General features: G+C 47.0%; 1 protein-coding gene across 1 annotated transcript in view; it reads right to left on the bottom strand.

Annotated features, from left to right (window-relative positions):
• Positions 1–27,597, bottom strand: part of Rph3al (rabphilin 3A-like (without C2 domains)) — a 104,503-nt gene that overhangs the window by 29,924 nt on the left and 46,982 nt on the right. The window contains exon 5 of the mRNA XM_013016593.1: positions 20,678–20,764. Coding sequence (XP_012872047.1) covers positions 20,678–20,764 — 87 coding nt within the window. The remainder of the gene's footprint in view (positions 1–20,677; positions 20,765–27,597) is intronic.

Below are 27,597 nucleotides of genomic sequence, written 5' to 3'. Positions count from 1 at the left end.
CACACACACACACACACACACACACACACACACACACCCTACTAGGCAAGCAGAACTTTGGAGTATAGCTAACAATGTCCCACTTTCCTGCCTCCTGCCTCCTGCCAGCCTCAGTCTCCCATCCTGTCTTCCGCATGAGCTAGATTCAGTGGTTCTCCCTCTCTTGACTACACCAAGATCTCTCTTGTCTCTGGACCTTTGTAGATCCCATTCTTCCTCCCTCCCCTAGCTCTTACTCCATCTCTGGGAAATTTTTATTCAGAAGCTTCCACAAGCAGAACTTTGAACTCCTTCCACAGTAGGGAGCACAATAATGGCTAGGCATGTGTCTCTCTCCAGCTAGATGGAAAGTTCCAGAGCAGCAAAAATCATGTACTTCGCACATGCGAGCACAAAGCAGGTGCCCAATAAATATACCAGCTGACCACCAACCTTAGGTCCACACTGCAACCCTGTAAGTAACCTAGCCTCACAAAGCTCTTAGAAGCATTAGGACCATGTGGTCTCTATATGTTGAAAGTGCTTGAGCTGAAGAGCTGAGGGACAGTGCCCAGGCCCAGAGTTCAGGCCCCATGACCGGACCCCCCCCAAAAAAAGTGATGGCCTACAAAGTGATAATGTATGTGTGTGTGTGCACGTGTGTAGGCTCTCATGAGTGAAGTGGTGTCTGCCTGGAAAAGAGCCTAGGAGAGTCTGCTATCTCTCTCTCTTTGGCAGGTGGAGACACAGTAAGGACGTGGCATCTATAAACCAGATGGAAGACCCTCATTGAGGGACTGAATCAGCTGGTATCTTGAGCTTGGAGCTTCCTACTCTCCAAAACTATAAGGAAGAAAGTCTGAATGCTCAGACCTAGGAGTTTTATTATTGCAGCTCAAACTGACTTACATAGAGGGAGAAGCTACCTAGAGGGTTGTAGTAGTTGAAATAGAGCCTCAAATTACATTCCTCTCCTGCATAGCATACCCCTGTTCCAAAGACCAAAACTCAAAACTTAAAAAAAAAGAAAGATGTAGTCTATTTTCACCCCTTTAATGTGGTCTAGTCTATGATTTGCTGTGAGCAATAAAACATGAAAGAGGGGACCTATGATGCTGGCCAGACCTTGAGAGGCCTGCAGCTTCCTTTTTGCCTCCAGAAATATTGCCAGTGGCACTTAATCCAATGTACTAAGGATAAGAGATCTAACTCTCATACTCTAAGGCACAGTTCCGTTGTTCGAAATAACCAAGGGCACAGAAGTGGCAGAGAGGTATCCTGAAGCCCACAAGAACTATTATCAAACTCACTGAACCTAAGTTATTTCCCCTAACATCCTTTTCCTGCAGAAGCCCCAATAACACTGTGGCTCTTTCTGAGCCTTCTGCCTCCTGGCCAGCCCTGTGTTTACCCCTGGAACCCAGCTAGCTGACCCAGCTAGCTGGTGCCTCACCTTCCACAGCCTAAGTCAGCAGAGGGCATCTCAAGCAGATGAAGACTGAGAGTGCTGTGGTCCGGGTAAGGGAGAGGCCTGGCCCTGTGATTTGCCTTTGCCAATAGATACTTTTCCCAACAATTTGATTCTTGAAAGAAAAAAAAACCCACAAAACAAAAGCCTCCAAATACATGCATGACTTTGATTAAAATGAAAATCTAACAGATTGATAATTGAATGTTGATGTTATTCAATCCCTGGGCCACATGTTGGACCGACACATGGGGAGCTGGAACAGTCTCTGGCTGGGATATTGAATCTGGATGTGGCTTTAGGGAGAAAAGCTGGTAGTTCAGGAGAGGAAAGAAATGCAGTAATTAAAATGGGTCTTTCTTCCTTCCTTCCTTCCTTCTTTCCTTCCTTCCTTCCTTTTTTTTGGAGTGGAGTAAGAGAGGAGTAACCTTCATGAAACTATGGTTTAGTTGAAAACACTAACCTAAGATGGTAACATTGACATTGCTGTCCCCAAACTTAGGTCAGGCCAAGCTCCCCTGGCCTGTCCCTGCACCCACCCAACCACCCCTGGCAGGTCATTGCACCACTTAACTGCTAGGAGTCACAATCTTGGCAGTGGGGACCAGAACGTTATTGCATCAAGGCCAGCAAAACTGGATCTAAAGCCGGACACTGGTGGCTCACTCCTGTAATCCTAGCTACTCAGGAGGCTGAGATCTGAGGATTGTAGTTCAAAGCTAGCCCAGGCAGGAAAGTCTGTGAGACTCTTATCTCCAATAAACTACCAGAAAACTAGAAGTGGTGCTGTGGCTCAAGTGGTAGAGCTGAAGAGCTGAGGGACAGCACCCAGGCCCAGAGTTCAAGCCCCACAACTAACCAAACCCCCTTCCCCCCCGAAAAAAAAAACAACTGGATCTGGTGGAAAACAGGAAGGGGCATGGGGCAGTTGGGGAAAGCCGTGGTATTCTCCAAGGCTGCTGGACATCACTGGTTAGTACACTGTGACCAGGATTCTTTACACTGAGTTAAAGGCCATGATTACAGTCAAGAGTGACAAGCTAGACTTCTAATAGTTTGAATCTGGAGTATCCTCCAAAGTTCCCTGTATTAAAGACATGGGGGGAGGGGTATCCCCAACCTGAAAACTGGGAATGGAACTGTGGCTCAAGTGGTAGAGAGCTAGTCTTGAGCAAAACCACCAATACTTCTATCTGAGCATGGGCTGGACCTTCCAAAACCAAAAGCCAGATAAACATTTTGTGACTATGTGGCTCAGGTTTTGATTGTGCATATCTGTGCAGCTTTTCTGAACAAGGGTGAAAAGCAAGACACATGGTCTCTTGGTTACCCTTGTGACTTAAAACAGAACCAGTGCAGGGAAGAGGCTGGTACCTGCTCTTTCTAGGGCTTAGCATGGTACCACCACTGTCCTCTGTAATGCTCAAAATGGCTGTGATTCTGATCCCTAGCAGGTAATGAGGTTCTAGCAGTAAAAAGAGAGAACTCAGTGATGTCTTTTGTTTCTTAAAAAAAATTCTTGGGTGACATTGTCCAAAAAAGAAATGTACTCATTACCTGACTTATGAAATGGTAACCTTTCTGTACAACACCCTTCTGTACAATACCTTAATAATAACAATAAAAATTACATTTAAAAATTCTTAAATGTATAATAGTTTAGTTGATCAACAAAGGAATTAAGATAAAAATAAAGCTGGGTGCCAGTGGCTCATGCCTACAGTCCTAGCTGCTCAAAAGGCTGAGAACTGCAAAATCCAGGTTGAAAGCTACCACAGGCAGAAATAAAATAATCAGTAAAATAGCAGACTGGAGATATGGCTCCAGCAGTAGAGCTCCAGCCTTGAGCAAGAAAGCCAAGCAAAAACACAAGGCTCTGAGTCCAGGTCCTGGTACTTGCATAATCAATAAATCAGGTAAGAAGCTCAAGAATGCAGGGCTTGTGGCGATAGAAAATTCATAGTGGTCAACAAAAAAAGAACAAAGCTCAGTCCAAATAAATCATGTAAACATAACTACAGAATAAAAATGTGAAATAAATTGTTCCAAAGCAGATATAAAAGAATTAGACAATAATAATAATTGGATCAAAATCCCAGATTGTCTCAATGAAAACCAAGTGGCTGGAAATAAAGTTCTTGGGTCTTGGCCGAACATGATAGATCAGCGGGGATTTTGGAGGACTGAGGTCCACAAAACCTCATCTTAACCAATAAAAAGCTGGAAGTGGAAGCATGTATGTACAGGAAGGTCTCAGTTCAGACTGGCCCAGGCATGATCCTATTTAAAAAAAAAAAAAAACTAAGGCAGCCAGTCACTGGTGGCTAATCCTGCAATCCTAGCTCCTGGGGAGGGTCTCAGTACAAAGCCAGTGTGGCAAGAAAGTCCATGAGACCCTTACCTCCAATTCAACATCAAAAGGCCAGAGTGGAGGTGTGGCTCAAATGGTAGAACACCAGTCTTGAGTGGAAAAAACACGAAAGAGTGCTGAAGGCCCTGAGTTCAAGCTCAGTACTAGTACACACATAAAAAATTCTTTGGGGGGGGGAGTATGGTAACAGAAAAATGATAGTTTTTTTCTATTGTAATATAAGTGATTAGATAAATATTTAAACACTTATCTGTCTAAAGCAACCAGCAAAGTTAGAACTAGGAAGGTTTATCATCCTGACATACTTAAATTTCTTACCATTTTTTCCTTCCCTTCCCCCTATCCTCCCTCCCTCCTTCCCCCTCTGCCATCCTGCTTCCCTCCATACCTGCTTTGTTTTGTATTTCTCCCTGCTTTTTTCTTTTCTCTTGGTAGGAATTCAGTTCAGAGATTTCTCATTTTGCTTGCTACCCTACCTCTGGAAGATAATGCATGCCAACCACTTCTGTAGGGAGAGCTGTTGTGCAGGCAAATGAATCCAAATAGCATTTATTAAGTTTCTCCTATGTATTGATTGAGCTACGGAAACAAAGATCAAATGTTCTTGGAGATGGCTTATATCTACCTCTGTCTATGGTGAGTCTATGTGGTCTCTTCCTTACAGTCAGTGTCAGGCTCAATGCTCAGTTCAACTGGTGGGCAGCATAGGCCAGTCACCAGGAGCTTAGGGAGAAGTTGACCAGTGGCAGGCCTTCGGCAGAGCTGTTAGCAGCCCCCTCTCAGCCCAGACTACCAGCTATTTCAAATCCCCAAGTGCTACCTTCTAATTGAGGTGTTAACTGAAGGCTCAGACTCCTCCCAGGAGTATTAGCATACTTGTATTTTAAAGAATAACACATAACACTTTTTTTTGGCAGTGCTAGAGATGATATCTACAGCCTCAGGCATGGTAGGTAAGAGCTGTGCCTCCTAAGCAAGGATATCAGCCCCAAGACACTTTAAAACCTCCAAAATATGTGTTATGTGTGTGTGTGTGTGTGTGTATGTGTGTGTGTGTGTGTGTTGGACAGCCAGGGGAAAGCACCCACTATCCTCTGGCATACCCTCAACTCTGGCCAGAATGCACAATTTCATCCTGGCTGGTCAGCCTGGTCAGTCTCCTGCCTTCCAGGTCTAGCTGTAGGATGGCTGGTTCCCCTCCAGATGCTCTAAGATGCTGTACCAGCAGGGCAAGGCCCTGAAGCTCACCAGGAGGTGGGCGAAATGGAACCCCATGGGGGAGGCGGGAGGGAGGGAAGCACCTGCTCCTTCCTCCGAGCCCAGAGGGCACTGAAGCTGGAACTGGAGCTGGGCTTTCCCAGGCCTGAGTGCATCTCTTTGATTCAAGTGGGTTTTGAGTAACCAGGTCAGTCTGGAAGGCAGGCAATTGCCTGCACAGCTGAAAGAAAGAAAATGCAGTGAGGAAAAAAATATTCTGAGGACGCTATTTGTTTTCTTGACAGATAATTTAAACACTGCGGCTGGATTATTTCAGAACCAGAGGCTTCCATTAACCCCTAGTGAGGGGCTGCTCCTGAGAGACTCGGGCTCCATCCCCAGCATCACCAGAGAGAAGGACACACTCAACCTCATCACAGGGAGGCGATACCCAAGACTGGCTATAATGGGGTGGGGGCTGTGTGTGACCCTGGAGGAAGCCCTGGAGCAGGCTCACTGGCCTCCAACTCTGTTCTCAGCCCCTCTGAGAGCCCATCATTAGTGTCCAGGCTCCACAGGCCGCTCTCCAAGTTCTGGCCATGCCCATATTATCTGGGATATGGAAAAGTCTTCAGGGACCACTGATAGCAGGGACACATATCTCTGTCTGGCCCTGAACACTGACTCCTCCCTTTGTCCTGGATAGTTCTGTAAGCTCAGCAAATCCCCAGGGGAATAAGGGGCTCTCAGCACCCCAGTCTCTGTTGCCTGCCTGTGTTGTCAACATTTGGCACAGGCTTCCTCTAACTCTCAGTTCGCAAGCAGCATAAAATCCTTTTGAATCCCAACATTTAAGTCCCTTCCCTGATCCGCTGCAGGTCTGAGAGAACGTGTTGGGGTGGTATTTGGCGGGGAAGCCACGCTCTCTCTGTCCCCAGATGGAGCGAGATGCACACAGGAAATGAATAGGAGCTGGAAGCAGAAAATTGCACAGGCCAATTACAGTGCGGCAGGTCTTTTCAGAGGAGCTTCATGATTTTGATTCAATTCCCAGAACAACAAATATGCCTGTGTTTAAACACAATCTCAGAGAGATGTTCCACAGCCAGAGTGAAAGCACTGACCCTCTACGGGCAGGCTTATCGGCAGGGGAAAGCGGGGGAGATCTTCAGTTCAAGGATGGCTCCCTCAATCATGCCTTTAATAATTGCTGAATTTCCCATCAGTCTCATTCTCTCTTAGGTAAATTCCTAATTCCGAGGTTGCATGGCCTTCTCTGCTATCCCTACTTAGCACTGCCTACCCACCCCACCCCCCCCCTTTGCATGCTGGGAGATTTAACAGGTTTTCCTTTGTATATCACTAATTCAAGCTTATTTGTCAGATTGTACGGATCTGTCATCTTTTGTGTGTGGGCCTGTGAAATCTAGCATTTATATGAAAGTATTTCATACACAACATACCTCAAAGCATCACATTCAAACACCTTTACACTCCTCAAAAAAGCCAAACATTAGCTGTGTGTTTGTTGGTGGCTCATGCCTGAAATCTTAGCTACTTAGGAGGCTGAGATCTGAGGACTGAAGTTTTAAGTCAGCCCACACGGGAAAGTCCCTGAGACTCTTATCTCCAATTAACCACCAAAAAGTCAGAAGTGGGGCTGTGATTCAAGAGGTAGAGCACGGGCCTTGAGTGAAAAAATCTCAGAGACAGCACCCATCCCAAGTTCAAGCATCAAGGCTGTCACAGGCACACATGCACACATACGCACACACATCAGTTCTTCTCGGTTCCTTTTTCCACCCAAAGAATGTTCCAGCAGCTCAGTGGGATGTGCATTTTGATCTATTTCTTTAGGAGAAGGAATGAGTATGTTGTTCCAGGGCTGGGTCCCACCTAGAAGCTTAATAAATACTTCCTGAAGGAGAGGAACCACCCTCAATTTCCCCAGTCTCCATCTGTAGGACAGCTGGCTGGGGGGAGGGGCAGAGCTGTGCCAGCCAATGTCACTTGGCAGCTGAAAAACGGGCAGGAAAATTGGATCGAATTTTTATTCAAATTAGTGCAAGAAAAAGACCGAATTGAGACACTTCCTCCTCAGCTTTTCGCCCACCTCCTTAGGGGCACACATAGAAGGGTGGCATGCCAGGAGGCAGTCATGACAGGGAGGGAGGGGCCAGCTGGGCTGGTGCTCCATCAGGTGATCCATGGGAACACAGAGGGATCCTCATCTTGTAGTCAAAGTTGGTTCCATAAATTAAGAGGGTTTCCAACATAGGAATAGTGGGCTGGGATGTTTCATGGAGACCCACAGAACCTACTGGGACCTCCCTCAGCCCTTGCCTTGAGTAAGCCCAGGACTCAGAACCTAAAAAAATGGGCAGTCCCAGCTAGACACCATTGGTGTCCCTGTAACCCTAGCTATTCAGGAGGCTGAGATCTGAATGTTGTGGTTGGAAGTCAGCCTGTGTAGGAAAGTCTGTGAGACTCTTACCTCCAATTAACCAGCAAAAAGCCACAAGTAGAGCTGTGGCTCAAGAGGTAGAATACCAGCCTTGAGTGAAAAAGCTAAGGGGCAGTCCTCAGGGCCTGAGTTCAAGCCTTAGTAGTGCACGTGCACACACACACACACACACACACACACACACACACACACACAGAGTACTGTGCTCTGTGGATATGCTGGGCATTAGAGCATCCCCCCCTTTTTCTGGATTATTTTTCTTTTCATCAGCCACTAGTTTCTCTGCTATATTTGCTTCAAATTTTTGCTGAAGTTGAACTTTCTCAAAGAGTTCCATCCTGACCAGTGTATTTTGTGAGTCTTTTTATTTCTTGTTTTTGCTGGTATTGGGGATTGAACTCAGAGCCTGGGTACTGTCTCTGAGCTTTTATCTTTTGCTTAAAACTAGCACTCTATCATTTGAGCCACAGCTCCACTTCTGGCTTTGTTTTGTGGTGGTTAATTGGAAATAGGAGTCTCACAGCCTGGGCTGGATTTGGACCATGATATTCAGATCTCAGCCTGCTGAGTAGCTAAGCTAGGATTATAGGCGTGAGCCACTGTCACCTGGCCAACTTCATGATTTTTAACTGTGATAAAATATACAGTACAGAACAGCTCCATTTCAACCATCTTTAGATGTACAGTTCAGTGGCATTATTAAGTGCATTTACACTGTGAATGTGGTAAACCCATATGAATGAACACAGTCAGCCATCCAACATCTACTGAGCTTTTTATCTTCCTAGACTGAGTCTCCACAATCATGCAACACAAACTTCCCCAATACACACATACACACACACACACACACACACACACACACACGCACACACACACATATACACATATACACACCAGCCTCAGCAGCTGCCATTCACTCCTGCCTGCCCTTGTGCCTCCTGGAAGTAAAATTCTATGACATCAGCCCTTTATGATGAGCTAATTCCTCTCAGCACAGTGCCCTCAAGGTCCATCCATGCTGGGACATGTGTCACAATTTCATTCCTTTCGGAGGCGAAACAACATGAATAATATTATGTATGTAACACATTCTGTTTATCTGTTCCTCTGATGATAGACAATTGGTTTGTTTCCATGTCTGAGCTACTATAAATAATGCTGCTATTAGCATGGCTGTGCAAGTATCTGTTTGAGACCCTGCCTTCAGTTCTTTTGAGTTTATACTCAGAGATAAAGAATGGAGAGGCTGGGAAGGTAGCTCAGTGGTAGAGCGCTTGCTTTGCATGCATGAGGCCCTGGGTTCGATTCTTCTGCTGAGGAATAAGCAGAAAAAGCTGGAAGTGGTGCTGTGGCTCAAGTGGTAGAGCACTAGCCTTGAGCTGAAGAGCTGAGGGACCGTGCCCAGGCCCAGAGTTCAGGCCCCATGACTGACCAAAAAAAAAAAAAAGAATGGAGAGCAAGGTCATTCTACGTAATTTTTTAGTGTGTGTGCATGTGTGCGTGTGTATGTGGGGGGTGGGGGTGGGGTTGCTTGTCCTGGGGCTTGAACTTAGGGATTGGATTCAGTCTTTGAGTTTTTGTCCTCAAGGTTGGTACTCTACCATTTAAGCCACACCTCCATATCTAGCTTTTTGGTATTTAATTGGAGATAAGAGTCTCATAAATTTTCCTGTGTGGGCTGGCTTTGAACTGTGATCTTCAGATCTCAGCTTCCTGAGTAGCTAGGATGATAGGCATGAGCCACTGGTGTCTATCTTTCTATAACATTTTGAAGATCTACCATATTTTTATCAACAGTGGCTGTACTATTTTATATTCCAACCAAAAATGTGTAGCGTTCCTGTTTCTTATCAGCACTCTGCTCTCTGTGTGTATGTGTGCCTGTGCGTGTGTGTGTGTATGCGCGCGCATGCGTGCGCGCGTGCTGGTACTAGGGCTTGAGCCCAGGGCCTTGTGCTCTCGTTTGGCTTTTTCACTCAAAACTACTGCTCTATCACTTCTGGCTTTTTGGTGGTTAACTGGAATTAAGAATCTCACTGAGGGCTGGGAGGGTTGCTCAGTGGTAGAGTGCTTGCCTTGCATGCATGAGGCCCTGGGTTCGATTCTTCAGCATCACATAAGCAGAAAAAGCTGGAAGTGGCGCTGTGGCTCAAGTGGTAGAGGGCTAGCCTTGAGCTGAAGAGCTGAGGGACAGAGCACAGGCCCAGAGTTCAGGCCTACAACAGACCAAAAAGAAAAAAACAAAACACCAAAAAAAAGAATCTCACTGACTTTTCTGCCCCCGCTGGCTTTGAACCAGGATCCTCAAATCTTAGCCTCCTAAATAGGAAGGTGTTCTGCTGTTCTTTAATAATAATGGCTATGACCTGGTGGCTGGTTGGGCAGTAAACCTCCCTCCCACCTTGCCAATGTTCCTGACCCATCTCCCTGATCTGTCATTCCATCCCCCGTCTCCCAGCCCCCATTCAGCATCCAATAGGTTATGTATTGTATTAGTGTGTGTTTGTTAGTTTGTTTCTTACTCCTTATTCCCAGCCCTTGCTGCATTATGAGCTCAAGTCAAGGTTATTGGCTGTTTGTCTCACTACAGTTTTCTTTTCTCTTTTTTGGTTGGTCATGCTGCCATCCCTGAGCTCTTTTTGCTCAAGGCCAGTGCTCTACCTCTTTGAGCCATAGTGCCACTTCTGGTTTGCTGGCAGTTAATTGGAGATAAGAGTCTCCCAGACTTTCTTGCCCAGACTGGCTTTGAACGGCAATCCTCAGATCTCAGCCTCCTGAGTAGCTATGATTATAGGCATGAGCCACTGGTATCTGGCTTCAGTACGGTTTTCTAAGGGCCTAAAACAGTAAATAATCAGTGAATAGTAGATGAATGGATTAAAAAAAAAGTAAGGTAGTGTTGCTCAAAGGCATTTTGGAGGGAGGCACATCTGGCTTCCAGTCCTGGCTTCATCAATTCCTCTCTGGTATCTCTGGGCAAGTGACTTCCCTCCCCAAGCCTGTTATTCCACCTATCACAAAGGGACAACTGACCCTCTATGTCCCTCGCTGGGGTCCGATGGGGATAAGGAGATGTTGGCTGCTTGGACTGTAGCTTGGCTCATATCCACTATCAATAATTGGATCCTTTGGTGGATGTGGGTGTGGACAATTAGCGTGGAGGTAAGACAGAGTGGTGTGGTAGTGAAGGGCACTCCTGCTGCCACTCCAGCATCTCACAGAGTGAGCTCATTCAGTGCAGAGTCTCAGGTGGGTAGGCACCAGGTACAGGGATGGGGAAGTGGTGAGAGTGGTTCATTCTGGAGGTGGGGGACGATTACAGTTGGGGTCACCACTAGGCAAACCACCTTGAGACCTGGCAGGCATCAGGAGCCTGCTTCTGCTGCCACTTGTATGTGTGTGGGAGACCCAGAGGCAGAGCTGATAATGGGTCCACTTGGCAGAGCGGTGGTAACGTGGGAGGTGACCAGCACATGAGGAAGTGTGACCATCCGGGTCTCCCAGGGACGTTGTGACAGCAGCCCAGAGCAAGCCAGGCGCAGATGGCAGGGCGCTCAGGCAGCTACCCGCCTGAGTGCCAGCCACCCACTCTTAGGCGCACTCATGGGCCTGTGGCGGGGGCCCTCTGGCAAAGCTGTTTGCAGCACAAATCCAAACTGCAAGGAACGGGAGGACCAGGAGACAACCAGCACGGAGAGACAGATGGCTGGCTACAGCAAGCACAAGCTGCCCACCCAGGAGGCAGGTGCCAAGGATGCTGGGCTTGATTGGCATGGATGGCTGGTTCCCACTGGAGACTGGCTGGGAAGGAGGGAACCTCTGATTCTCCCTCACCCTTTGCAGGTCCAGGGGTGTTACTGGTCACCTCCAGCATGGGTGTGCTGGCGATAAAAACCATTCGCATTTTTCCTTCCAGTCAGTTCACAAGCAGAAGGCAGGGTGCAGGTGGAAGGACTCTAGACCCATCCCCAGTAGACAGAGGTGGGTCACCAGCCAGGATCCTTTGGGATAAGACTTGGGAAAAATCAAAGACTCCCTGGTGGGAAAAGGTTCTAAAGTGATCAGAGCAAAGACATTTCTTTGCCAATTTCTCTTTCCGTCAACAAACAATTCCTGAGCACCTGTATATGCAGAGCGCTGCAGGGGAAGCAGTAAGTGTTGGCTGAAGCCCGACCTCTGCTGAGTTATAATCATGGATGACGGTGAATCTGGGAATGCAAAGCAAAGGCTGAACAGAGGGGAAAGGAGACTCTAATTGTATTAATCAGCTTTCAATTACTTACAAATTGGTCTTTACCCCTGCCTAGCTAGGCTCCCCCACACCCCCTGGCCAGATAACAAAGCCTTCATTCTCAGAAGCCTTTTAAGACACTGCTACCTGTTAAAGGCTGGGGGAGTGACTGATTTTGAGAATCCGGAGGAATCTAGATTCCAATTAACCTTTCTACTGATTGCAGGACAACCTGGAGTGAGTCACTCTAATGTGTGGGTTTTTTTTCTTTTTCTTATAGATGAGGAAGAAAGGTTAAACAATAAAGGAATGGATTTATAGTTTGCAATGCTGGCTTAGAAGCCATCATTGCAATTTCTCCAAACCTCAAGTGACACCCCCATGAATGCAGGTGAAAGATATTGAAAAACTCAAATGCAGAAGGATGGCAAAGTTGAGTCTATAGTGTCATGGCCCACCCAGGCTTGCTGGCCATCCAGGGGTCAGAGGACAAGATCTCATGCCTGCTGGGCAGCTTTCCTGACCTAGCAGGGCTGTAGGTTTCTGGTATCACACATCCTTTCTTCATCTCTTCTCCAATCGTGTCACCATCCCCAAGAGACATGACTCCTGGACACAGCCAGGGTGTCCAGGAGAGGTACAAGAGGGAAGGTGACTTTCTCTAGGTCAGGCTCTGCACAGGAAAACAGAAGATAGGTCTGAAGAGATGGCAGAGCCAGGGGCTAAAGTCTTTCACAACCTCCCCAAGGGCTCTTGAGGACCAGCACTCAGGAAAGGTGGACATGCCCTCTCCCAGGTACCAGATGGCCCACATTAAAAACACCATACACAGAGAAAGGGCTAGGAGAGATTTTCCTATCACCTCCTGGTCATTCTCATCTTCTATGCACTCTGCATCTGAAGATGGATGAATGGAGTTGGGGAAAACTGAGTCTGGGAATATAGTCCATAGAAGTTGTGGGGGGGGGCTTGTACAGTGGCTCATGCCTGTCATCTTAGTTACCTGGGGGACAGATTTGGGGGGATTACAGTTTGAAGCCAGCCTAGGCAAAAAGTTTGTGAGACCTCCATTTCAATCAATAAAGCCAGGTATAGTGGCTCATGACTGTCATTGTTATCCCAGCTATGCAGGTGGCTGGTGCTGGGAGGATCATGGCCTGAGACCAGCCCTGGATAAAAACATGAAATTGTACCTGAAAACTAACTAATAAGCAAAAGAGGCTGGAGGGCATGGCTGAAGTGGCAGAGTTCCTGCCTGGCAAGTGTAAAGCCCTCAGTTCAATTCACACACATATACACACACACACACATACACACACACACACACACACACACAACACACAAGCACAAAGATGGGAGGGTTAATAACCCTCAGAAGACTTAGAAGTGTGAGTGAATATGCATGCCAGGCTTCAGGGACAATTAGACAATTGTTTGGTGTCTGGAAAGATAAAGACTGGTCTTCTCTGAAATACAGACAAGAGAAGAAAACAAGCAGAATGAGGAAAGAATGAAGGATTGCAAGGAAACCAGAGAGGAGAGGCAGCAGCCAAACTCAGCCTGGGTGCCAGAGAGAGCAGAGGCTACCTCAGAGAAGGTGAAGTGGCTGGAGAGGACACACCCACCTGTGGTCACAGGAGCTTCAGATGGTATAGCAACCTTGGAAAATGAGAAAGTGTCTCGGCCCCAGAGGAACTCCCTCAGACATTTCTACAGAAATGCTCATGTGTTCCAGGTGACACACCTGGTTAGAGAACACTCACCAAAAGCATCCAGCATCTAGAGCAGAATGGTAATCATGGAAGTAGAGGGAAGAGGGGAGTCACTAGGAGGGAACAGGGACAGCAGTAAAAGCAAGGGGATGGTGAATTTCAAAATCACAATGTTGAATAAAAGAACCAAGTGCATGGGCTGGGAAGATGGTTCAGTGGTAGAGCACTTGCCTTGCATGCATGAGGCCCTGGGTTCGATTCCTCAGCACCACATAAGCAAAAAGAAAAAAGCTGGAAGTGGCGCTGTGGCTTAAGTGGTAGAGCACTAGCCTTGAGCTGAAGAGCTGAGGGACAGTGCCCAGACCCAGAGTTCAGGCCCCACAACCGGACCCAAAAAAAAAAAAAAGAACCAAGTGCAGAAAAATGCACAGGGTTCCATCTTAATGCTTTAAAAGGCAGGCATATATTCAAAGACAGACATGGTGACGATCTATATCGTGGCTCAGGTGGTGGCTAGTCGCTGTTCATTAACATTGTGTGTAGGAGAGACGGAACCTATACACAAGCCATGTTATGATTCTTTAAACTGTATTCATACATCTTTTGCTTTTGAAAAGGATGGAGGGAAGTCTTGCAATGTTGCTCAGGCTGGGCTTAAGCAATTCTCCTACATCAGTGTCCTGAGTAGCTGGGACTATAGATGTATGTCACCATGCCCAGCTTACACAAATACTTTTCAAGACACTTTCCCATTTAGGCTATAAACACACATAAATACACTCCCACCAAGATAAAACAAAATCAGTTATATGGAAGAAAAACTTCTAAGATTTTTTTTTTCCAGAATGGAGGGAATTTTTTCCAGAATGGAATAGAAGAAGATGAAGACTACAGAAGGCAGAGGATGGAAACACAACCTTGCCAAGACCAAAATACCAACATCTGGGGCCAAAGCAATGTGCTAGAGCACACTGAGCAGCTCTCTTGGGTTAAACACAGAAATGTTGTATGTTTGTTCTGGACGAAAAGTCAACGAAAATGGCCTCTGTATATCCAGACAAAAATGTTCATTTCCAATAGGCAAAGAGCCCCAACAGATTATTTATCTTTTTTTTTTTTTTGGTCAGTTGTGGGGCCTGAACTCTGGCCTGGTCGCTGTCCCTCAGCTCTTCAGCTCAAGGCCAACACTCTACCACTTGAGCCCCAGCGCCACTTCCAGCTTTTTCTGCTTATGTGGTGCTGAGGAATTGAACCCAGGGCCTCATGCATGCAAGGCAAGCACTCTACCACTGAGCCACCTTGCCAGCCCCCAACAGATTATTTAAAGCAGGATAAAAGTGGCAGACTTCTCCAGCATGTCTCTGTCGTTGCCTTTGACACAAGATTCACCCCTTCCCTTCTTCTCCTCTGTGACTTCATACACTGCTCTGCTCGTCCTATGCTGTGTGCTGAAACTGTCATCTAGTTTCCATGTTCTTTCCTGGGTAACCCTGACTTTTGGCAGTACTGGGGTTTGGCCTCAAGGCCTTGTTACTTGCTAGATAGGTCTCTTCCACTCGAGCCATACCTTCTGCCCTTTTCAGCTTTAGTTATTTTTTAGATAGGGTCTTACATTTTTTTGCCTGGGTCTAGCTTGGGCTGTGATCCTCCGACCTAAAATCTTTGACAAAGCTGAGATGACAGGCGTAGATCACTAGGCCTAGCTAAAATGCTATTTAGCCAGCCTATTGAAGAGAGGTTAAACATGCTGGGCGTCAGTGGCTCATGCCTGTAATCCTAGCTACTCAGGAGGCTGAGATCTGAGGATCACAGAGTAAGAAGCCAGCCCAGGCAGAAAAGTTCAGAAAAGTTTGTGAGACTCCTATCTCCAATAAACTACTCAGAAAAAGCAGGAAGTAGCACTGTGGCTCAAGCAGTAGAACGCTAGCCTTGAGTACAAAGAGACTCAGGGACAGTACCCAGGCCCTGAGTTGAAGCCCCAGGACTGGCAAAAATAAATAAATAAATAGCTTGAACACATGTCAGTTTATTAATCCACCAGCAAACTGACTAGCTAAGTGACTAAGGAGTGTTCCAGTCCTCAGACAGAGTAGAGAGGAGGAGGTCTGTAGAGTGGGGAAATGAAATGCTGGTCAGAAGCTAAAGATAAGGGAACACTGGCGGCCATTACTAGAAATGACAGGGCTCACTGCTCCAAGAAATGATGGAAGAAGTATAACTCAATTGACTTTTTACAATTCACTGATGGTATTTCTCATTTGAAGAAAGGAAAAATGGTTCCTTTGGTTCTTCTTCAAGTTTTCCTGGACAATTTTCAAAGGTCCTGTATGTTCAATTTGGCTTCTCTTACAAGTTTTAATTAAATAATTATAAAAGTACCCTTATCTACAGTCTCTTTCTCTATTTTCCTATTATGGTTCATTCCCTGGGTACCAATGCTTCTAATTGTCATGTCTGCTGGCTCTTCCTGGCACTGTTGCTTTTCTTTCTGTGGTTGGTAGACAAAGAGGGTAAGACCCACTGCACTGTCAGTGTGAAAGATCACTATCAGTTGTATTCTCAGTCAAGTAGTCTTTCTGCATAAAGGCAACAATTATCAGCAAGGAACTCAGAAAGCAGACTATTGCAAGCCCTTGTTTTTAAAAATTGCACTGAATTATACACTAGCTAATTATGAGATAAATGAGAATAATAACAAGGGTCTATAAGAAAGGAAATCAGTGCTGACATTTCCTTTTGGCTTCTAGGAATGTCTTCTGAGGCTATAACATAAGAGGCAGGCAAGGGGTGTGGGTGGGAGGAGTCGAAAGCTTAGTGTTTCCCATGAGGAAATAAATCAGGGTGCCTGGCTAGTGTGCATGAGGCCCTGGGTTCCAGTCTCAGCACTGCACAAATAAATAAATAGAATGAATAATAAGGCAATATAAAGTGTAGACAAAGAGCTATAATAAGAGGAAGAAATGGAAAGACTGTCCTCCATAAGTACCAAGTTCATATGACAGAATATCACTGAGATGATATTTGTATCATTTTTTATATTTGGCTGTTTGGTTCTGTTTTGGCAGTACTGGGCTTTGAACTTAGGGCCTCAAGTCAGCTAGGCAGGTGCTCTACCACTAGAGCCATGACTGTCAGCCCTTTTTGCTTTGCTTATTTTTCAGATAGGGTATCATGTTTTTGTCTGGGGATAGCCTCAGATCATGATCCTCCTACATAAGTTTCCAGCCTAGCTGCAATTACAGATGTGAGTTACCTTACTTGGCTTATTGAAATGATGGTCTCATTAACATTTTTCCCAGGCTGTCCTCAAACCACAAATCTTCTGATTTCTACCTCCTGAGTTGTTGGCATGAGCCATCGTGCCTGGCCCTTAAAGAAAATAAAAACTGGGGCTGGGAAGGTGGCTCAGTGGTAGAGTGCTTGCCTCGTATGCATGAGGCCCTGGGTTCGATTCCTCAGCACCACATAAACAGAAAAAGCCGGAAGTGGTGCTGTGGCCCAACTGGTAGAGCACTAGCCTTGAGTTGAATTGCTGAGGAACAGTGCCCAGGCCCAGAGTTCAGGCCCCATGACCAGCAAAAAAAGAAAGAAAATAAAAACGAAGTGTAGCAACATCTAGGAACATAGATATCCAAGCAACTGTAAATATGAATAATAAAACATTATCCCTGGCTCTGATTTTTTTTTATTTTTTATTTTTTGTCAGTTGTAGGGCTTGAACTCTGGGCCTGAGTGCTGTCCCTCAGCTCTTCAGCTCAAGGCTGGTGCTCTACTGCTTGAGCTACAGCGCCACTTCCAGTTTTCAGGTGGCTAATTGGAGATAAGAGTCTCACAGACTTTCCTGCCTGGGCTGGCTTTGAACCGTGATCCTCAGATCTCAGCCTCCTGAGTAGTTAGGATTACAGGCCACCGGTGCCCGCCTCCTGGCTCTGATATTATAGTGTATAATTTATTCTCAACACAGTAACCAGAATTTCTTTAAAAGAAGAAGGTTACTTCCTGTACTCAAGACTCTTCCAAAGGCTTCTCATTTCACTAAGTATAAAATCCAAAGTTCTTACAATGGTGCACATGGACCATCATGGTCTGATTTTGTCCCCAGCCCTGACATTTTTCCAGCTACACTTGGTTTCCTTGTTTTTACTAGAACCTACCAATTGCACCCCTGCCGTAGGTCCTTTGCCCTTGCCATAGCACCTCTACTTTCCTTCCATAGTGTGCTTTGGATCTCTAAATATTATTTAGCAAATGAGTCCCTCCACTTGTTCCTAGGACCCTTTCCCTGCTATGCCTTGAATAGTTTTTCAATATCTATGAAGTTGCCTTACAGTTGACCCTTCTGTGTTTTCAGTCTCTGTCCTATTAGGAGAGCTGTCTTTCTAGGGACACCAAAGATACTCAATAAATCTGTGAATTCCCAAATGAACAAATGCATTAGACTGGAAACTCCCCAGGCACAGCGCAACAGAGACTCATATCACTCATATCACTAGGCCAGCTCAACAGCACCAGGAACATTTCCCTTGCATCCAACTCACTCCCGAAAAGCTACTTGCAATGACAGCAGGGCTGGTGGCAGGAAAGCACTGGCAGGAGAGGGAGATAAGAGTTCTCGGCACAAAGTGCAGGAAAGTTTCCAGCAGAAAACTCAAGCTCTTTCGTTAGGATCTGCCTTTTGCAATGTGGACCTAACTCCAAGTTCTTATCTCACAATCAGCTACACGTACCACACTGTGAGTGGTACTTAAAACCTGACATTTTCAATGCCCTTTCTGTTTACTTTTCTCTTTATTATGATTAGATAATTTTCTAAGAGAAAAATGGCATCAGGAAACCAATTTCCCTGCCCCATCCAAAAGCAGACAGGAAACGTCAGTGCCTGGGCATCATACCCATTGATTTAGGTACCACATACACAGCTTATAGAGCAGCTATACTAAATGCCTGTGGAATGCCTGGTGCTGCCAGAGCTAGCGTCTCCATCTTGCTAAGCTTTATCAGTGCCTAAGAATTCAAGGGCAAACTGATAGTATAATGGAAAGACTCATATTCTTGGCCTTGGGAAAGATAAGAAAACACATCCAAAGCTATTTCAGACTTTTCTGGGCACAGGAGTGCTCTGCCGGATGTTTCCCTGGTGCAGCAGGTCAGGACTGTTAAGCACTGTGCGAGCAGCTTGTGATGAGGTGGACAGGGCATCTGCTCCCCATTGATTCCATTGGGATCCACACTGTCCTCCATCCACTTCCTTTATTTTGATGGCTCCTTGACCTCTGACCTCATGAAAATATTTGAAGGAATTTCCCCCCTCATGGATATTCAATATTTGCATTTTAGGGGCTGGGAAGGTGGCTCAGTGGTAGAGTGCTTGCCTCATATGCATGAGGCCCTGGGTTCAATTCCTCAACATCACATAAACAGAAAAGGTGGGAAGTGGCGCTGTGGCTCAAGTGGGTAGAGCGCTAGCCATGAGCTGAAGAGCTGAGGGACAGCGCCCAGGCCCAGAGTTCAGGCCCCACGATGGACAAAAACAAACAAACAAAAACAAAAAACAAACCAAATAAACAAAAATCTGCATTTTAAAGATGGGCCTCTAAAAGCAATAAAAACCTCATTTCAAAGGCAGATCTCCTGGTTGGGGGTGTGGGAGAGGACTGGGGAGGGAAATATCAATTATATTTTGTATGCTGGATATCCTGAGCCCATGGAATTCTCATAGTAACACTACAAAGCGAGTAGTATCATCACCATTTAGGACCCAATGTGAGTGCCCACTTTGAGACCCTGACATCACTATTTCAGACACACAGGTGAAATATTTTTATTTACAACGACACATGGAACTATTTTTAAAACAAGTAAACTAATTCGTGCTCTGAAACAAACTATGCATCACAGTGGGTCAGAAACCCATACCATTTGCTTTTGTTTATTTGTTTGTTTGTTTCCCTATATGGCTCAGAGTGGCCTCAGACTCACAATCTTTCTTCCTCAGGTATGTATCTGTACTAAGACTACAGGCATGTACCACACCTGCCTACTTACTATTTTGAGGAGCTGAACACACTGCCTGTGGACTTGTAGGCAGGTGGTGGCAGCGAGGAGATGGGTTTTCCTGGATATGGGAATTTTAAATGTCCCATGGGAGGTGGGGTAGAGCCAAGACACTAAAAATGGGGCTTGTAAGGGAGTTTGCTACCTGGGAGAGGAGGCTGAAACCTTCAGAGGCCAGCCCCAAGTCAGGAATGCATCCGAGAGAGTGGGCAGGTGCCCACACAGCAGGGCCAGAGCCCGGCTCCCATGCTCTGGGAATAATCCCATTATCCCCATGGACAAGCAGCTCATCAGGAACCCAGGACACCTGGCTTCTCCCTAGGGGACTCAGGACTCAGGATGGAGCTGTGGCACCACTCTGCAAGGGGAGCAGTTAAGAGCTATTTTCCAATATGTCTTCCAGATGATGAAATGATGATAGTCAAGGTAATAGTCAAGGGTGTTATGGCTGAGAATTTTCCAGAGCTGAAAACATGGTACAGATCCTCACTTGAAAAGCACATGCCTAGTGTCAAGCAGAATACATAAAAAGACAACACAGATCTGGAGAGCTGTGGATCTGGAGAGACAGAGAAATGTACCTTCTGCCCAGCTCCTCTGTTTCTGTAGCCAGCTCCATTTGGTTCCATTCTGATTTCAGGACAGTGAGGAAGCCCTAGGCTGAATCAACTTCCTCCCCATGCACAGGGTTAGACCTGGGATGAGCACCCTAGCACCAGGAAGGACTCTGCGGGTAGCAGCATCCCATCAGGCTACGGCTGAACTTGGTTTCCAGTACACAAAGCCGCTTAGCCTCTGTACCTCCATTTACCCATCAGGAAAAGAAAGAGGAAGAGCTCCCACCTACAGGGTGTGTGGGGAAGAAACCTATGAACCGATATAAGGGGCTTAGCACACACTTCAGTAGATGTCAACCCCAAGTAGGCACAACTGTTACCATAGCAACAGAAGCCAGTGTCACATACCTCACTCCGAGTGAGGGGCATCCCACCGATACCAGAGACACAGAATGAGGGCCCAGGACTGCCTCTGCACAGGTAGGTGGCAAGCCAGCAGTGTGTCCCTGTCACCCTTCTCCCCTGGGTGGTCCCTCTTGGCCCCCAGAGAAGTACCTGACAGTGAACAACTGACCAACCCCCATGTGTGAAGCGCTCCACAGCCCCTCCAGCCCCCCTGTTCCTGTGCCTGGGCTCCCTACCTCTCTCTGCTCACTGCAGATCTTACATAGCCACAGGGGCCGCTTCTGGCCAGGGGTGATCTCGATCCCACATTTGGTGCAGACTTTCTACAAGAAAAAGGACATGGATATGTCAGGTCTCAGCCTACTTCCTCCTCAGCTGAGAGTTGGGGACAGCGGCAGCCAGAGGATACTTCGTCAACTTCTCAGGGGTCAGCTTTTGCTTCAGGACACAAGGACAGAACTCCCCAAAGGCAGAGATAATCTAAAACTCCTTGGCCAACTTTGGAGCAGCAAGTGGACCCCATCCATGCATCTCCATACTAAAGATCCACCCACCTGCCCACTGCGCCACCCCTCCCCTCCAGTTTGTGCTGTTAGCACTACATCAAAAACCAAGCTCATTGATCTTCCCAGTTGCAGGGGTAACAGCAGGACAGAACTGAAAATGACCCAAATGCCCAATACCAGGGAAGGTGCGGAGAAACATGGTAGAGGGTGATGGCAGCCTGCACAGAGCAACCTGTGCAGCCTTCCAGAAATGTGGGCCGAAATACTGTCCTCCAGCAAAGAAATTATACACACATATACAATCATGCAACACACACACACACACACACACACACACACACATACACACACACAGAGTGTGCCCAACAGCTCAGGAAAAATACCAGTGATATTTTGAGCTTGCACTTTATGCCAGGTCCCTTCACTGAAAGAGTTCCCAGGATTCCTGGGGTGATCTTGAGGATGGGGTTCAGTGTTCAGGAGGAACTCAGGGTATGGAGGACTTTGAGAATTTGCCCAAGACCAGGAGCAAGTGAAGATGGGGTTCAGGGCTGACTCTGGAACATTCTATCATTTCCTCTGCATACACAGTCAGAATGTAGATTCTATGTTTTTCCATCTGCAGAGTTGTTTAAGCTCCTGACTTCTAAACACATATTTTGCTTTCCCTAGAGGCACAGCAACAGCCTTGGTGAAGAAGGCCAGGGTAAACACACTGGGAGGCAGAGGTGGACTTGTTGGGGCTCAGCCTGGCTCTGGGCCCACCAGGGGAAGTGTGATTCAATGATGGCACCTCCTCCTAAAGGGGAGGGAGATGGGACTCTGTGCCTTGGCTCCCTGCAGGGGTGAGGACTCTCTCCTGTCCCCTGCTGAGGGACGGTGGGAATCTGTTACTTGGCCTTTTCTGCAGGCTGCCAACTGAGCAAGGCGCACACCTCTCCGAGGAGAGGGAAATGTCACCGACTTGGCTTCCCAAAGCATGTGTCACCATCCTGATTGGGAGGCTGAGCCGGGCTCTGCAGGAGAGAAGGCAGCCAGTACCCATGGAAGGGAAGCTATGACACATCCGTGGGGGCACAATTGGCTGCCATCCCAGGATCAGGTGCAAAAAATGTCACTTCTCTATTTCTCCAAGTAAAATAGGATCTGTTCCAAGCCCTGGTCCTCTGGGCTGGCAGGGAAGTTACTCTCAGAGCCCATCATCCTGAGGCCATCCCACTGGAGAGTCTATGTGGGGCACAGCCCACTGCTATCTGCTGGTCCTTTTGGCTCTCATGGTCAACTAAAAGGCAAGGGACCCACCTCAGTGTTAGTGTTTGCTTTGGGATCTTTGCCAGGCGGAGGGGTGAACCCTCTCAGGGACCAATCAACTGCATCCCTAGACTATAAGCTACTAACCTGCCCTTTTCCTAGGGCTGCATCTCTTCTCCTCACCTCTCGCCCTTATCCTCATTTCTAGGGCAAGACCAACCACCACTCACAAGGTCTCTCCTCCCTGGGGAAAGGAGAAAGAGGCACTGAAGCCAACTTACTTGGTCTTTCCTCTAGATGCATAGTGGTATGTGTGAAGGTGGTGTGGCCTCAGAGAGGCCAGATTTCCCTGCTATATTCTTTCTTGTTTGGTGGTACTGGGGTTTGAGCTCAGGGCCTTGTACTTGCTAGGCAGGCACTCTACCACTTGAGCCATTGCCCTAATCCTTTTTTCATTTTAGTTAGTTTTCAGATAAGGTCTCATACTTTTTTTGCTCATGTAACTCACATAGCTGGGATTACAAGCGTGTACTACCACACCTGGCTTTGTATTATACTGTTTATATATGTATGGTGTTCAATGGCAGTGTAACCTAAAACACAGAGTACTCTGCCCTTCCCAAAGCCATGGAATGAGACTGTAGTCTTGAAAATCAGGTAGGAATGAAACACCAATAGCTGTTATTTACTGAGCCACTAATTATAAAGGAAGGAGTGTTGGGATCCCCCCAATAATGGAGGCTCTGGTGTTATAGGCTGCTAGAGCCACACAGCTAGATAGAAACAAAGTGGGCTCTTGTGAAGTTCAGGAGAGTGATCACATACTTCCCTCCTTCTATTTTTTTCTGGGAAGGAGACCCATGCTGTTCTGAGCGCCCCCCCTTCCCCCCTGCTGACTTAGGGATGGTTGCTCCTGATCTAGAGGAGAAGGAAGAGGGTGAATGGTGGAAGCGAAAAGAGGCTTCGTGTACAGAAGTTTGGATTACTGGTTCCTCAGGCTCACTCCCAGCCTGATATCTGGTTCTGTACAGGCAGGTCCCTGGGTATGGCTGAAGTCTTTCAAATAACAGCAAAGAGAAGGCCACACAGAGGATGATACAAGACAAGAGTTTGCTGGATTCAGGTGCAGCCAGAATACATTCACAGGCCTCCTGATGCTGGCTCACAGTCAGTCTGGTCTGTCCTGAGCTCTCTCAGGAAGGAAGAAATCTTTCTAGCTGTAGACTGAAAGCCCAAATTCAGCAGCCTTCATGACACCTGCAGGCTTCCCCACAGCCTGGTGGCCACTCTCCTCTACATTCAAGGACAAGGGGAGGGGATGGTGCAGCCTGGGCCCCTGTCTGTATCAGCTGCCATAACGTAAGTATCCTAGATTCAAGCTGGGTGCTGGTGGCTCATGCCTGAAATCCCAGCTACTAGGGAAACTGAGATCTGAAGATCGTGGTTCAAAGCCAGCTCAGGCAGGACAGTCTGTGAGACAAATGTCTCCAATTAACCACCAAAAAGCTGAAAGTGGTGCTGTGGCTCAAGTGGTAGAGTGCTAGCCTTGAACACAAAAGCTTAGGGATAGTACCCAGGCCCTGAGTCAAGTTCTAGGACTAGTATATAGGAAAGAAAAAAGAAAAAAAAGTACCCTAGATTGAGAGGTGGGAAGAACAGAACTTTTTTTTCTCATTTCTGGATGTCTGAGCCCCTAATCAGGGTGTGGTGCTGGCATGGTTGGTCCTGGTTTGTGGAGAGCCACCTTGCTGTGTACTGTCATGATAGAGAGACACACTCTGGGCTCTTCCTATAAAGACATCATCCTCCCTCCCCTCCACCCCAGGGTGGAGGGAGGGCACCCTCATGAGCTGTTTAACCCAAAACAAGTCCCAAAGGGCTCACCTCCAAGCATCATCCCTCGGAGGTGAGGGCTCACCATATGGATTTCAGGGACATACATTCCATCTAGCACAGTCCTCTTCAGGACTGGGCTCTTCTTTACAGGTTGAGGGCCCTAGAAATGGAATTATATCTATGTCATCTTTCTTTCTACTCCACCTCCTGAACACTCCAGCTCCTGCTACCCAATGCCCCATCACTACCTTCATGTTCCTAAGTCCTGCTGAGGGCTCCTGCATAGGCAATGTGGCCTGGCACAGGGGCAGAGGCTTTATGCGAGGGAGACATAGGCCTGGGAAATCTGCCTGCAGCCCCTCTAAGCCTCAACTGTTCCCATCTGTAAAATGAGATATTTGTCCTCAAGGGGTGCTTTGAGGATTGAGATGTACATGCAAAGCTACATAATAAACACATAATAAATGCCAAAGTTATTAGTATTATTAAATAGCCACCAGCAAAGGCGGCTATTTAAAGTGAAATCGGGTTTGGAATATAGTTGTTTAGCATGCTCAAAAGCCCTGGGTTTCATCTCTCCCATCTCAAAATGATGATGATGATGACAATTCAATGAAAAACACTGAGCTCATTTCAAGTACTCACAAGGCTGCCACACAGGGCTGGTAGCTACGCTACGACAATAAGAGCCAAGACATCTTATCACATTCTGCTGGCCAACACTGGACTGCAGAACCCAGTGCCCAGCCTCCATGCAGGGCTCACAATCTGCCTCAATAGCCTACTCCTGAGACTCCCTAAGATGCTCTAATCCTAAGATGCTCCCAGGCATCCTGCATCTCTCTATCCCCATCTCCACTTGCCCCTGCTGGCTCACACCAACCTTCCCACTTGCTCACCCAGGTGAGCATTGCCTGCAGGAGGCCATGCAGAGCACAGCCCTGGGCTGGAAGACAGAGATGAACAGGGCAGAGCCAGGCCTCACTGCGTCTGATCAATAGCTACAGCTCACTCAGAGGCTGCCCTGCCAAGGGTGAGGGCTGCTCAGCTGCATCCCAGGAGGGACAGTTCAGCAGGGCTTTGAAGAATGAACACGCACACCCTTGGCTAATTCCATCTGACTGATTGAACATCTCCACTGTTAGGGGCAGAAAACAACGCAAAGATTGAAATCACCAGTGGTACTCCTAGACACTGTGTTGAAAATGAACTATACAACTTGTAGGTGGGGACAGGAAGAAAAAACAGAGAGAGCAAAGGAAGGGGTAACATTGTTCTACAAGAGGTATACTTATTACGTGACTTACATAACTATCACCCCTCTGTACATGACCTTTATAATAACAATAAAAAAGAGAGAATTCACAAAAGAGTAGCAAGATGATATATGCCTATACAATCGCAGAGGCAGGAGGATTGCTAAATTTAAGGCCAGCCTAGGCAAATGCATTAAGACCCTGACTCAGAAAAAGAAAAAACAAAACAATTGACCAACCAACCAGGCTGGAGATGTAGCATTAGAGGTGGAGGTTGCTCAGCATCTATAAGGCCTTGAGTTTAATCCCTAAGAAGAGGAGAAAAAAATGTCCTATTCTTTGCCCACAGACTCAGGGATATACAGCCACCAGGCTGGAGACAGGAGCAGTATGAACCAGTCTCCCTTCACAGGTAAGGTCAAAGGCTGTAAATCAGCTCCAGTAGGGAACCCCTACCTTCCTGGCAAGAGGGCCCGGTGCTGCTGGGTCCCCAGGAGCTAATGAAAGATGGGTAGAGAAAAAGTTACTCCTGTTGCACCTTGGGCAGGAAGTGTAGCAATCAGGGCTTTTTTTTTTTCCAATGTCCCCTCCACTTCTTATTTTTCAAGGTACTAACAAAGTCAAGAAGGCAGCCCAGGGGCACAACCACCCTGTGTGTGCACAAGTTTATCAGGCTACATTTATATCACTGGCCAAAGGCAGAATCAGGCCCTGCTACCTCACAGTTATCTTCACTTACTGTAGCATCTTCGGCTGGCAGGGAGGACTTGGGGGCTCCTAACAGGCTAGGCCCACAAAATGATGTCATGCTCTAGTTCAAATAATACACAATTGCTTCTCTATTAAATCTCAGATTAATAAGAGAATAACAAACCTTTTCCCTTTAGGGCTTGGTTTTTATTTCTAAGTTCCAACACTGAAAATTAAGAAGCTGGTGTATTTTTTTCCCTAAAAAAACAAAATAAAAGGGCTGAGAAGGTGGCTCAGTGCGTAGAGCGCTTGCCTTGCATGCATGAGGTCCTGGGTTCGATTCCTCAGCACCACATAAGCAGAATAAGCTGGAAGTGGCACTGTGGCTCAAGTGGCAGAGTGCTAGCCTTGAGCTGAAGAGGTGAGGGACAGCACCCAGGCCCAGAGTTCAGGCCCCATGACTGACAACAACAACAACAACCAAACAAACAAACAAAAAACAACAACAACGGGCTGGGAAGGTGGCTCAGTGGTAGAGCGCTTGCCTTGCATGCATGAGGCCCTGGGTTCGATTCCCCAGCACCACATAAGCAAAAAGCAAAAAAAAAAAAAAAAGCTGGAAGTGGCGCATTAGTGGTAGAGCACTAGCCTTGAGCTGAAGAGCTGAGGGAAAGCACCCACGCCCAGAGTTCAGGCCCCACGACCAGATCCACCCCCCAACAACAACAACAAAACTTTTGTGAAAGAGTGTGAGCCAGCTTTCCAACTCACAATGGAGCCTCTGACTGTCAAGAAGGGCCCAGGCCCAGAGAAGCCATCTACTTCCTGCTGGATGGGCTTTCCTTGAGTAGAAGTGCTTTGGGCAACAGCACATTGGCAGTCAGGAACTATATTTGAGTGATAAACCACACTCTGCTTCTAGGATGGACTCAGAGCACAAGTGCCAACTAGGCCTTCAGACCAAACATCCCCTCCTCACTCATGTCTCAATCTCTCCATTCATCCTTTTGCAAATGTATGCCCCAGCCTCAAGATCACAGGGAGGAGCTCCCACATGCTTAGGGCAGGATGAATCTTGAACATGGCACCTTCTCTGGGTCTTTTTTCCTCATCTGTTCATTAATGGTGACAGGGAACCTTTGCCACAGTTGGGAGATCGGGGAGATGATTCACAGAGTGCTGAGCACAATGCATGGTGAGGTCCTTTGACAGAATATCCTGTTCAGTGCCAGAAAAGCCTGTTCAGTGAAAGATGCCAGCTGAAGAGCCCCCTCCCAGCTATGGTCCCTGCTCTTCACTCTTTGGGTACCCAAACCATCCGAATACCCTCTGAACCTGTCATTTCCCCCTCTCCACCTCTCCCTAATCCACATTGCCACTGCCTGTGCACCATGGGACCCTAAGCAGGTGTCCCCACACCCACACTGGCTGGCCTCCAATTGATTTCAGATAAGCAGCCTGATTGATCTTTCCAAGACACAAAGACAGGATTGAATGTCATTTCTCCCATCCCTACCAGCTGAAAATCCTTCAGCCTGCCCATTGCTTTTCATGGAGACCACCCCCTTTTGCATATGCATGATATATCTATTCAGACTGAACCCTATCTCCTCACTG

This window comes from Dipodomys ordii, unplaced genomic scaffold (genome assembly GCF_000151885.1).
Source record: "Dipodomys ordii isolate 6190 unplaced genomic scaffold, Dord_2.0 Scaffold31, whole genome shotgun sequence".
NCBI classification, from domain to species: Eukaryota; Metazoa; Chordata; class Mammalia; order Rodentia; family Heteromyidae; genus Dipodomys; species Dipodomys ordii.
Note: the sequence above shows the minus strand (reverse complement) of the source record. Positions and strands in the feature narration are given on the sequence as shown.